We start from the raw sequence: 12,530 nt of genomic DNA, 5'->3' as shown, positions 1-12,530 counted from the left end.
GGCCAGTGTGTTTCTGTCCCCTCAGTCTCCCACAGACAGGATCTGCTATTCTATCTTTCAAAAGACAAGAAGAGTTCATTAAAGTTGAGCATACCAGCCTCAAAAGCTTGGCATTCGTACTACATGTGAACTTGGTCACCTAGTCCCAACTAATTTCCAGACAAGGAAACAAAGTTCCAGCGAAGTTAAATGGCCAAGCCAAAGTCATAGAGCTCATTCTTAGCTCCTGGGAACTGAATGCAATTTTGTGTTCCAAGCCCCCGGCTTCCTTCACTGCCCGCTAATGGCCCTTTCCATTGGCTCTGTTTGGCAGATGAGACTAGAGTCAGGTAAAGCCCAAGGAAAAGTTAATTTGGAAGTGGGGCAGCAGACACTTGTCATAGGAAAGAAACTTAAAGTAGAAGAAAGTGAGTCATTTAGATAGAGAAGTTAAAAATACAGAGTTAAGGCTCTCAACACATCATGTGCACACTGTCATCTCTTCTCATGGAAGGAGAGAAGAGAAGGGAAAAAAGTTGCTTCACTCTGACCTGTAAGTAGTGTGTGCTGAGAAGTGTGGCAGGCATAAACCTGAGCGCCATAGACGCTCGCTCACACCAGCTCTCAGCACTGGCAGCGTGCCACCAATGGCAGAAGCTCCGACACTTCTTACCTGATGGTGCCGGGTGGTGGTGACAACTGAGAAGGGCTGTTTCTAGCTTGAATTGGAGGAAAAAACAATTTAAAAAAACACACTCTCAGAATGTGTCTAAGTTATTGACCATTATAAAAGCTGCACAGGAGGCCCTGTGGAAAAAAAAGGGTTTCAACTGTCACTTTGTGACTTGGAGAATGTTATAAAGCCCAGGATTTCCCCACCAGCAACCATTTCATAAGTTCACATTAAGGGCCAAAGTTAGCAGTATCAATGCCTGGGTAGTCCGAGCTCAGGGCCTCAGAGGGTGCCAGCAGCAGAGGGGGACACAGAGCAGCTCGGATAAGGAAGGCTCTGCCCGGGGCTGGAACTGGTGGGGGGCAGCACTCTGCCCTTCTGGGAGCACACACATTTGGTGTGGGCTTCGTGGATAGGAGCACATTGTTCGAATTTTACATAAAAACTGTCAACATGAGAGTAGGAAAAATAAATGATACTGAATAAAAAGAAGATGCAAATGGGAGAGTCACATTACCAGCTTGCCCATTAATAAAATTAAGTGAAGAATAGATAGAATAGAAGCCGCTTGAGACAGTTGATGCTGGAAGAGGTAAGGTAAGACATTGCTCCTGTGCTGGACAGAGTTTGTCTGTGAAGGGGCAGCATAGGTGTCTGGCGGGCAGCACAAAGGGTGACCGCCTCATTCCAGGCCTGCAGAGGTGTGTCTCCTACTGACCAGGACGCAGTTCTCACCGAGAACCAGGATCCAGTTCATGCACCAAGGAAGGGCCTCTTGCAGTAGAGCCCAGAAATAGCTTCTGTGACACCTTGGTTGTGTCATTTATAGAGCCAGTACTATCTTAAGACAAGGCATGACTGGAGTTTTCACTAATCAGCAGTGATTCATTTGCCCAAATGAAAACCATGGTATTAATCTTGTCTGCTTTGGAAACTGTTTTAAAAATGTCCAGTTTTTGAATTCCTCCCTTTCTGCAATTCTTGTTCTCTATCTCACTTAGTACAGGGGATTTTAATGGTTGCTATCTATCTATGTATGCTTTGGAGCATGAAAAAGCAATGCATAGGTTCCCTTGTACTGCTTTGGGGTCGGTTGGTTTTGTGTCTGAGCAAACAGATCTTACAGTAGCCATGCTGGATTTCAGTAATAAATGTCTCCTTTTTCTCCCCTCTGTAGCACTGAAAGCCGAAAAGAGAAGAAAGCTGACTCACAGAAAGGTGTTGACAGGGAGACTTGTCTATGACTTGATCTTCAATTTATTTTTTATAAATATATGAGAAGAGTGCCACAATTATTAATAAAACTGCTTTGATCATGTATTGTAAATTCTGTCTCTCATCCCAAACCCACCTTCATACTGTAAGTAGTGCACTACTTGTTTCATTTCTGTGTTTAAACTTCTGAGCACTGAGACACCCTTGTGAGCATTTACAGTAGCTAATGCAAGAACCTCTGCATTGCTTGTGTGTGTGAGGCATTTGTAAACACTAGATCCTCATTGTCAGTTTTATGAGAGCAATAGCTTTCTTAAAGAGATAAGTAATATTTACCTAGTTTGTATTTTCTTACTGTAGTGACCTGAAGATGCCTGGTAATTTCATTGAGAAGAATTTTGAAAGGTAGTCTTATTTTTTATAGATTAGCATTAGTGACTTATTTCAAAAGACCCAAATCAAAAATTTAGTTGGAAAGCATTTTTTAATAACTGAATTATGCACTTGCTTGATTTAATATGATACATTTAATACTTCAGAATTTGTATGTAACTAAAATTTAAATTTGACAAAATACAGAGAGACCTATTCACAACTTGTTTAAAAGAATCAGACATTAATGCAAAGAGTCAAGTAGTATTTGCTTAAGATTCAAGTTGTGCTTACATAATCAAATATTAGTCTTGTATGGAAATTCTTTAGAAAACCAAGTTTTGTGAGATTTCCCAAACACCTTTATCAGAAATGTGCTGTTAAATTTCTCTCCTATTGGCAACAGATATGTTCCAAATAAACCTATCATATATATATATGTGTGTGTGTGTGTATATATATATACATATACATACATATATACATATATATACACATACATACACACACACATATATACATACGTATACACACACACACACACATACACACACACACACACACACACTCGTGGAATACCAACGGTGAGTCACTGCACATGAAACCCCACTCCTGTGCAGTTGCTCTGCTGCTAAAAGTAGTGTGCTGCTAATGCTGCTCCTGCATCACGTTCGGATGTTAGACTGATGGGTCTCTCATTGACATTTTTTTCTGTAAAGCTCTTTTCCACTTTTTAATTAAATACATGTTGTAAAAAATAATCTTTTAAATGAAATTTTTAGATTCTGTTTGAAAAGCTTCTGTAGATATTTCAGTTCATATGAAATCATCTTTACTAAGCTTATCCACAGGAAGAAAAGTCAAGAATTTTTGAGCATTACTAAAAATACAGTGTTTCTTTTGTTTTAGATGAATGTCAAATTAACAAAGACTATGTCTCATAGTACTCTTGTTTCCTAATAATCATCAGTGATCATCAACATTATAATCTTCAGTGTCCAATTTCATAATCATTTAAAGCCCTGTCCTGAAAGCTATTAATTACATATTTTGTGTATAAGTGTGCGTGAAAGTGAGCAACAACAGCAATGAAAAACAAATGCTCTTGTGATTAAGCTTATGAGGGAAACAAAACTATCACAAAGCCTTCATTAGGTTCAACATTTTGATACCTTCTGAAAAATTCCCCTCACAATCTCTTAAGGAGCCATTTATTTTATGGAACATAAGCCTAAAAAATACAAGAAGAATATGCCGTTAATAAAGTCTGTGTTTATAAATGCCAAGGGAAAAATACAGAAACTTTCCATTCTAATATGTTGCCTTTGTGTATTTTATAATACAGATACTATATCGTAAACATTCCCCATTGTTTTATGATTTAAACTAGTTGTACATGCCAGTCAGTCCCATAAGCAGCCTCTTAGTGTTTTAATATATTAATAACCATTCTGTTCAAAATGATCATAGTGAAATAAAACCTTCACATGATCACCTATTTGAATAAGCAATCATATCTGATGAAATTCTGTATTTCTGAGTATTTTTATAGTCATTTTGTTTTCATGTGAATCTTGATATCCCTATGTTAATCCTAATATTTTGAAATCATATAAAATATAGGAAAAATGTAGTGCTATATATTTCCTCCTAATTTCAGATTCCTGGTCAAAATTAGTGACTATCTTGAATGTAATTTATTGCAAAGTAATGTGTAAATGTGACTAGGATATTGTGTTTTTCACAATAAGAAATGTTATGTGGAAATAAATATTTATCCTAACTAATTTTCTTGCACATTTTAAATTGTGACCCAAGTGTTTTGTCTTTTCTATCCTGTAGAGTTAATTAGTAAATTGATGTAGAACATTTTGATTGTTTGAATCTAATACTTGAATTTAGACACCCGTGATATAAAGAAAACTTGGTAGACATTTCAAGAGTATCAATACAGATTGAACTTTATGAACAGAACATTTTGAGAGCTGTATTAGAATGTATGTCTTCATTTTCCCATAGAGCAGTACTGGTCCCATAGCATTGTTCACCATGACCCATAAGAGTGTCCAATGTCATTAGTAGGATTTCTCATTATTGGAACTTCTTACACTTCTCTTTTTACCCACCATGGCAAAAGCATTTCTTAAAATCTGTCTCTTCCCTGTCTATCACAGTAGGTCAGTTGACCCTTATTCTCTTGTAGCCATCTGGCTGTTTGTTGGGGAGACAATTGCATTCAGAACATTTGGGTTAATATTTTTCTCTTGACTTGTGAGTTTACTTTGAAATTGCTACCATTTCACAGCTTTCAATATTGGGAAGCTTTTTCCTAGATGTAATCTGAATATTTCCTCAGTGTAGTTTAAATTCATACATAGCCTGATAGAAACGAAACTTCCCACTGACAAGCCACAAGCAACTCATATTTCAATGTGATCTCTAGATCTTAGAGAATTTCTTTTGGCTCTTGAAAGTGGGGCCCATTTTTTCTTTTTTCTTTTAATATATCTTATTGATTATGTTATTATAGTTGGCCCATTTTTTCTCCCCTTTATTCCCCTCTGCCCTGCACCCACCATCCCACCAGCATTCCCCCACCTTAGTTCATGTCCATGGGTCATACATATAAGTTCTTTGGCTTCTCCATTTCCTATGCTATTCTTAACCTCCCCATGTCTATTTTCTACCTACCATTTATGCTACTTATTCCCTGAACCTTTTCCCCCATTCTCCCCTTTCCCCCCATTCTCCCCTTTCCCCTTCCCCACTGATAACCCTCCACGTGATCTCCACTTCTGTGATTCTATTCCTGTTCTACTTGTTACTTAGTTTGTTTTTAGGTTCACTTGTTGATAGTTGTGAGTTTGTTATCTGCATTGACTTACTTCTCTTTCTGTTTAACTTTAGCCTATTTGCTCCTGGGCACTTGACCATTTTATTATAATTGTCAGGCTGCTCTCCATATTTTCCAAAATATCCATCTCATATATTCACACAATAGAATGAAATGAGATGACAACCACTTGAAAATTTTATGAATGTAATTTGGATAATATGATGATTCTCTAACTACCTACTTTGAAAGGCTACTTGTAATCAGTCCTCTTGAAGAAACCCAACATTCCAGGTTATGGTAATACTTTATTTTAGAGATTTCTTTGGGTGTTTCCTTAAAAAGCTGTAGCCCACTGATATAACTGTTACTCCAATTCAGTTGTTATTGGTTCATTGGCCCCTATCCTTTGGGCTGGAACTTTGAAAATGGCACTGCGATGCTTGCTTTTAAGGGCAGGGCAGACAACATAGCTAAGTTGGTGTTATGATTAAAGCAGTGAATAAATCAAGGATGGAACTTTGAGTAAGGCAGAGTTTGAGGAAAATGTTATATGAGGTAGCATATGAATTAGGATGGAAATGGGGCAGGAAATCTACTCCAAGAACTGCAGAGATTCCCCATCACATGTCAGCATTGAAATAAAAATGAAACAAAGAATTAAAGTATGTGTTATAACTGGATCCTGACATATTTAGTATATGGCATATTTGGAAGCCAACAAACAGCTCGATATGCTGGAGTGTTAGGAGGGTAGTGGAGACCTGTAAGAAAAGTTAGGAGCACAGGTTGAAAACATAAATCATGTTGAATTCTCTATTAGGATATTTGAATTTTATCCATTAAGAGTTTTGAGTAATGGAGAAGCATGGGTTTTTGGAAAGTTTAGTCTGGCTGCACCGTAGAGATTACTGTGGAGAAAAAGTAGAACCGCTTCCTCAGGGATGCTGCTCCCAGGATGACTTTCAGAGGCTTAAACAGAGCTCCTTGGGTCCTTAATTGGTCACTCCAGATATGATAGCTTTGTTATAAATCCTTTTATGTAGAGAACTCCTGGGTATAAAATATCTTGGGTTTTATTTGAAAAAAATGTTCTGAAAAACATGATATCAGCAGTAATTCTGAGACTATGAATGAATGAAAGCTATATTCAGTACAAAGTTCAGCCAATGTCTGGCTCATCTGGGTCCAAAACCACCTGCCCTCTGCCCATCCTTTTATTCTCTTCATTACATCCACTTTTACCACAGACTTAGCTTTGTATCGACATTGTCTTGCCATCAAGTATGGCTGTAGTCATAGATGTCTGCCATGTGACTTACTTCTGTCATTTGTTTATAGCTCCCTGAAAGTAGGAATAGTGTTTCCCCCTCTCCTTTGTAACTCTCTAGGGCCTAGTTCTGTGATCTTTTCCCCCCAGCAAAGGATGTGGACAGAGTTATAAGTCCAGTGTGTCAGAAGATCAGTTTATTAAAAAGGATTAAAGATCCAAAAAAGATTCTCACTTATATGCTAGTATTTGAACAAAAATAAATGCTTCTTTTTGAAGGCGTGTCTAGCACCTGCGGACACCGAAGTCTCAAGTGAAAGCCCATGCAGTCTATGGAGCATCAGACTGAGAGAAGAAGCTCAATAATTGTGACTAGGGGGAGGGAGAAGGGGAAAGGAAGGTGCCGGGCATAAGACACAATGCCAGACACAGTACCTATATCACATATACGACAAGGTCTGTCCAGAAAAAGTCCAGCCACTCATTAATATAATGAGAATGGTTTGTACAACATGTATGGAACCTGGCAGGCAAGAAAAGTGGGCTGGAATGCACATGCATGAACAATGATGACTTCACTGTACCAGTCAGTTGGGATGGTAGATGCACTGAGTGAGCATGTGTACTGTGTGGCTGTTGCATTCAAAATGACTGAGTGAATAGAGTAGTGAATCTGCATCAAATTCTGCATTAAGCTTGAACATTCCTCTGTGAAAACTATTTGGAGGATTCAGAAGGCAGTAGCTCTGGGCAACTGCTGATTGGCAGCTTTATCACCACAGTGTGCCCGCTCATACAGCATGTTTCATGCAGAGTTTTTTTGGTGAAACATCAAATCACCCAAGTGACTCAGCCCCCACACAGCCCATATTTGGCTCCCTGTGACTTCTGGCTATTCCCAAAACTAAAATCATCTTTGAAAGGGAAGAGATTTCAGACCATTGATGAGATTCAGGAAAATACAACGGGGCAGCTGACGGTGACTGGAAGAACTGTGTGAGGTCTCAGGGTGACTACTTTGAAGGGGACTGAGGCATCATTATCCTATGTACAATGTTTCTTGTATCTTGTATCTTCTTCAATAAATGTCTCTTATTTTTCATGTTACATGGCTGGATACCTTCTGAACAGACTATACCATATTTTTCTGTGTATAATGCATGCCCACATTTTTGTGTGCATTATACACAGGATTATGATACCCTTCATTATACCCATGGTATGTAATCATTATACCCATGTATAATGCACATCCTTATTTTTCCCTCAAAAATTTGGGCAAAAATTATACATTATACATGGCAAAATATAATGTGTATATATATACACACACTTCAAATTCAGAAACTGGGGTTCAAGGAGGCTAAGTAATGGTCTTTAAAATGTTTCTCACTGAAAATGGGGGCTCTGAGATGCTAACCATGTCCATGTAATCTCAGCTGCTGTATCCTGTATCTCCAGCAGGAGGCAAAGTGTAGAAGCCTTCCTCATTTAACGGGGCACTCAATTCTAGCTCATATGACCAAACTTGGGTTAAGATGTGTAATATTTCTCCTCAGCTATATTACATTTTCTTTGTCACTCATATAGCTGTGATTAACATTGGAAACCAAACCTACTCAATAAAATCCTTTTTATTCCCTTGCTTATTAGTCACACATATCATAACTTTGGGTAGGAGAAACTTAATGGAATAGTTAGTGTTTTGGTTGTTTGATGAGTCACACTTCTCACTATACTTGTATTTTAAACATCCCACAAATTTGGGATGATTGTTCAGATGAAAGATTATGTAGAATAAGAACTTTGATTGGGTTTGTTGAAGTTTCAAGTCTGTGATACAAGAAAAGATTTTCTTCTCAATTTAATGGTAAGAAAATTATCTTTCTTTTTATTAATTCAAATTCTTGGGCTTAAATATTAATATTATCATATAAAGGTGACATTCAGAAAGATGATAAATTTCTACTGAGCATGACATTCATTTTACTAATACCATCCTCCAAGCTTTTCTTATAGATAGTGACATTGTGCTTTATTAGTATGTTCATCTCCCATTCTCAACATTTGTGTCCCTCAGAAATCTTGAATACACACTCCAGGTCATTCAGGCTGTATTTAAAAAGGTTCTCAGACACTGCTAAAAGAACTGTCACAATTCAGTAGAAAAAAGTTCTCTCACTTTGCGCTCTGAAAAAAGGCATTCTTGTGTTTTTGGTATGTTTTACACTTAGAGATCATTAAGTCTTAAATATTATAAAAATCTAGTAGATTTATAAATTGGAATTCTTACATCAACTTAGAGTAAAATCAGCAAATGCCAAGTGGTGGAGCTGGTAGCCTCAGTGACCACCTGTGAATAAGAAAGGAAACATCTAGAACGATATTCATGCTGATGTATTCATTGATCTTTATGGTGATGACCTTGAGTCATTGAGGATACATTGAGTTGTATTCTATGCTTGCTATTTTAGAAAGCACAGAGGTATGTAATAACTTTAGCAAGGTTTCCAACACAAAATGTTTAAACATAACTTTTAAAGTGATTTTCTGTAAAGCTTGATCAAAACTTAAGCAAACTCGATCCATGGAAGAGAGGTGAAGCAGCCCCCCTTCCTTTGGTGCATGCACTCCTGGGTGTTGGTGCTCTGCAACAGGTTGTTTGTGAAAGGGATCCCAGTGTCCACGTGCCCGCAGAAGCTGTCTACGCCAGGCCAGTCCACACACCTTCCAGCATCATTAGTTCCTGGGTGTTTCAAACTTGCAGACTAAATTTACCTCTAAGCTGTCAATTTCTTTAGCTTCCTTTTCCAAAATGCTAATTTAAAACTCCTATTGGAGAGTAATGCTTCTCCTCGGAAGGTCAAATGAAATCTACTTTAATGTCAGTCACATTATTATCATTTACATTATTAATTAGGCAAAAAATATATGCTGGGATTATTTTATTACCTCTGGTCCCCAGAGAAAATATTTAGCATGTTTAGACACTAAAAGAATAATGACTCTTAGTTTTGATATTGTACATGACTTCTATAATATTACCAAGTCAGACATTGTACATTATCAGATATTGTACAATGGTGTTATTAATATTTGATATTATACATGTATGATTTCAGTTAAGATAAAAGAGTTTGTATTTAATTTGCTTTATGATGTGAACATATGCTCTATGACTACCGTTCTGGACATAGAACTCTGCAAAAATTGGTACGACTACTCGCTATGATTGAATTCTATCAAGAAATAAAATTGTAACAAGAGACCTACAGGGTTTGAATGTCAGTTTATAATTCCAGTGGATAAGTGGGATTTGAGACTTGAAGTGAAGCTACTCAGTGGCATGCTCTGGAAATATAGTTGAAGCTCTAATTTTACAATCCTCTGTCCATTCTTATGTATGACTCATCAGTTTAATATTGAATTAACAGATTTTTCCCGTTTCTTCCATTTTAAGATATTTATACTACAGCTTACTCTGTCTGAAATAACTTTTTCCCAGCAAATGGTCTGAAGCTAAGTTTAAGTTTATAAAATCAATTTTTTAAAAATGAAGACATTTTGCAAGTAATTGAGCAAAACGTCATGTTTCCTCAGTTAATCTAGGCATCACTTTTCTAGGCTAAAGTCAGCCTCTGAAATCTATGCTTTCAGTAATATAGTTGTATGATCCAAAATTTGTCAAAGCCTTAAGCGATTGACTTGACTCTCTTTAATTCTACTGAGCCATCTGAGCTACCAAGATGATATTGTTGATATCATTGATATTTGTTGTTACAACATGAGCCTCATCAGAGTTACCTGGAATAGAATTGTGATTTACTATATAAATAACCAACATTATTTTAAGTTTTTTCAAAAGCTACACATATAGATAAACATATAGTAACAGAAATTATATATGAATTGGATAAGAATCCTATGAACTGCTTAATTTAACACATTTCTATGTATCTATTTTTGATAAGAACTGAACTCACGGTGTTTACAAGGCTATTTGGGATAACAAACAAAATAAAAGAGCCTTTTCAGACAAATATGCCCATATGCCAAAGTGACTTAGGTCTAATTGGAGACACAAAACTCATTACCTCTGAAAAAAAATGAAGGCTCATTTATTAAATGACCAGGAGCAACTCTATAGTATGTAGGATGGGAACAGTAATACAGAACTTTATAGTTTATTTTTAATTTTTAAAAACAAGTCCAAGGAAGTAAAAATATTCTTTTTTTTAAAAAAAGATTTTATTTATTTATTTTTAGACAGAGGGGAAGGGAGGGAGATAGAGAGGGAGAGAAATATCAATGTGTGGTTGCCTCCCATGCGCCCCCTCCTGGGGACCCAGCCCGCAACCCAGGCATGTGCCCTGACTGGGGATTGAACTGGCAACCCTTTGGTTTGCAGGCCAGCGCTCAATCCACTGCACCACACCAGCCAGGGTGTAAAGATATTATTTTAATTAAGACACTCAAAGAAATAAGAAAATGGATGCAAGGACTGCTTTAAGTTAGGCTTTATGATACAAATATTTTCATCTTTTAACAGGGCAAGCTGATGTTCACATCCTAGCTCCAAGTTGCCTCTTTCAGGAGGAAACATCAGCGTTTTTTTAAAGTATGATTAAAATGCTTTGCCATCACCCCTGCTGTGTTTTTGTAGCACCTGTAGCCATTACTGGCACCTGGGGGGGCCTGCACTGATGGCAGTTTCTCTCATTTCCTTGGAGTCTGTTCAGCTGCTGTGGTTTTACTCAGAAGTCAATGCTTTGCACAGATGATTTCCTGAGACAGTTTGAATAGTCTTTCTCAGAAAATGGGCATTCTGGCTGTGAACAGCTCATGTCTGAGAGGAGCTGACAGCAGACTGGTCAGGTCAGCATGCTTGGCCCTGGGTTGCCAGCCATGCCCTGCAGGCTTCTCTCCCTACCGGTCTTTGCTCACCCCCACTTCAGTGATTTCACTGCCTACATCTTGCCATTTCTTCAAAGAAGAGAACAAGATTTGGACTAGTCCATTGGGGAAAAAAAATGCTGCCAGGAAACCTATGCAAAACTTCCCCAAAAACAATTCATAATTGTTTCAGCAACTGATGTAGAAATGATTTTAAATAATAAAACCAGACTGAGTAATTCAAATTTTTGGAAGGCCATAATCTGTTGCAAAGACAGTAGTCCCAGGTTAGGGTTGTAGATATGAAATTTGGGGACAAATTTAACGTTAAACTTCTTGATTTGAGTATCTTTTTTAAAGATCATCTTGACAGTGTGGTTTTAAGATAATGAGAACAAAGTGGTCTTAATAAACTGTAAGTGGCACGCTGTTCTGTCAGAGGTGCTACGGTAAAGAGAAGCACTGTTTTATGAAGTGGGTCATGTGGGTATATATGTGTTGGTGTGCGGCGTTGGTGGCAATCCCATGGTCTTCGTCAGTGTACCACTGGAGAGAAAAAGAAAAAGGTCAGAATTAGGCAATCAGTTGTCTTTTTCCCCCAATCAATTCAAATAAGCATGTGGAGAATAAAACAGGATGTTTTAATTCCTGAATCAGTGTATGAACTGAAACATAATCCAAGAGTTCTGATTTCCCCAGAGCCTTTCTCGGGCATTTTGTTCTGTCCTACAGAAGATGGTGTTGAGAGAACTCACTGTGAATTTGGCTTTCCTGCACAGTGCTTTAAGGATATGTATATTCTAATGAAAATATCCAAATCCATTTTCAAATTTGAATCAAAGGACACTTAGAACCATGTCAAGCACAGGAGGGATGCTTATCCCATTAAGTTCACTGGTTTTGATTAAGTATCATCAAGTGTCGAATTTCTCTTGCACTGTAGTAAGATAAACTATATTAAAATAAATGAGTTTTGGCCCTCACTGGTGTGGCTCAGGTGGTTGGGTGTCATCTCCCAAAGCAAAAATTCACTAATTCAATTCTGGGTCAGGGCATATGCTTGAGTTGCAGGTTTGGTCCCCAGCTGGGTCACATATGAGAGGCAACCAATGATGTTTCTCTCTCACATTGATATTTCTCTCCCTCTTTTTCTCCCTCCCTTCCCCCCTCTAAAAATAAATAAATAAAATCTATAAAGAAATAAAAAATAAATAAATAAATAAATAAATAAATGTCAGTTTTGGCCCTGGCGAGGGAGCTCAGGTGGTTAGAGCATTGTCCCAATACGCTAAGGC

General features: G+C 37.6%; 2 protein-coding genes across 7 annotated transcripts in view; one reads left to right on the top strand and one right to left on the bottom strand.

The window, feature by feature from the left end:
- SLC4A10 (solute carrier family 4 member 10) overlaps positions 1 to 2,728 on the top strand; it is a 268,818-nt gene extending 266,090 nt beyond the window's left edge. For all 6 annotated transcript variants that reach the window (XM_045850821.1, XM_045850997.1, XM_045850689.1 and 3 more), the window contains one exon: positions 1,830 to 2,728. The gene's annotated coding sequence lies outside the window, so the exon portion shown is untranslated. The remainder of the gene's footprint in view (positions 1 to 1,829) is intronic.
- Positions 2,729 to 10,709: 7,981 nt separating this feature from the next.
- The window catches only part of DPP4 (dipeptidyl peptidase 4), an 81,391-nt gene continuing 79,570 nt past the window's right edge, over positions 10,710 to 12,530 (bottom strand). The window contains exon 26 of the mRNA XM_045859078.1: positions 10,710 to 11,781. Within this exon, the coding sequence (XP_045715034.1) occupies positions 11,680 to 11,781 (102 nt within the window). The 3' untranslated portion in view covers positions 10,710 to 11,679. The remainder of the gene's footprint in view (positions 11,782 to 12,530) is intronic.

This window comes from Phyllostomus hastatus, unplaced genomic scaffold, assembly GCF_019186645.2.
Source record: "Phyllostomus hastatus isolate PE091 unplaced genomic scaffold, TTU_PhHast_1.1 phas_contig_1, whole genome shotgun sequence".
Lineage (NCBI taxonomy): Eukaryota > Metazoa > Chordata > Mammalia > Chiroptera > Phyllostomidae > Phyllostomus > Phyllostomus hastatus.
Note: the sequence above shows the minus strand (reverse complement) of the source record. Positions and strands in the feature narration are given on the sequence as shown.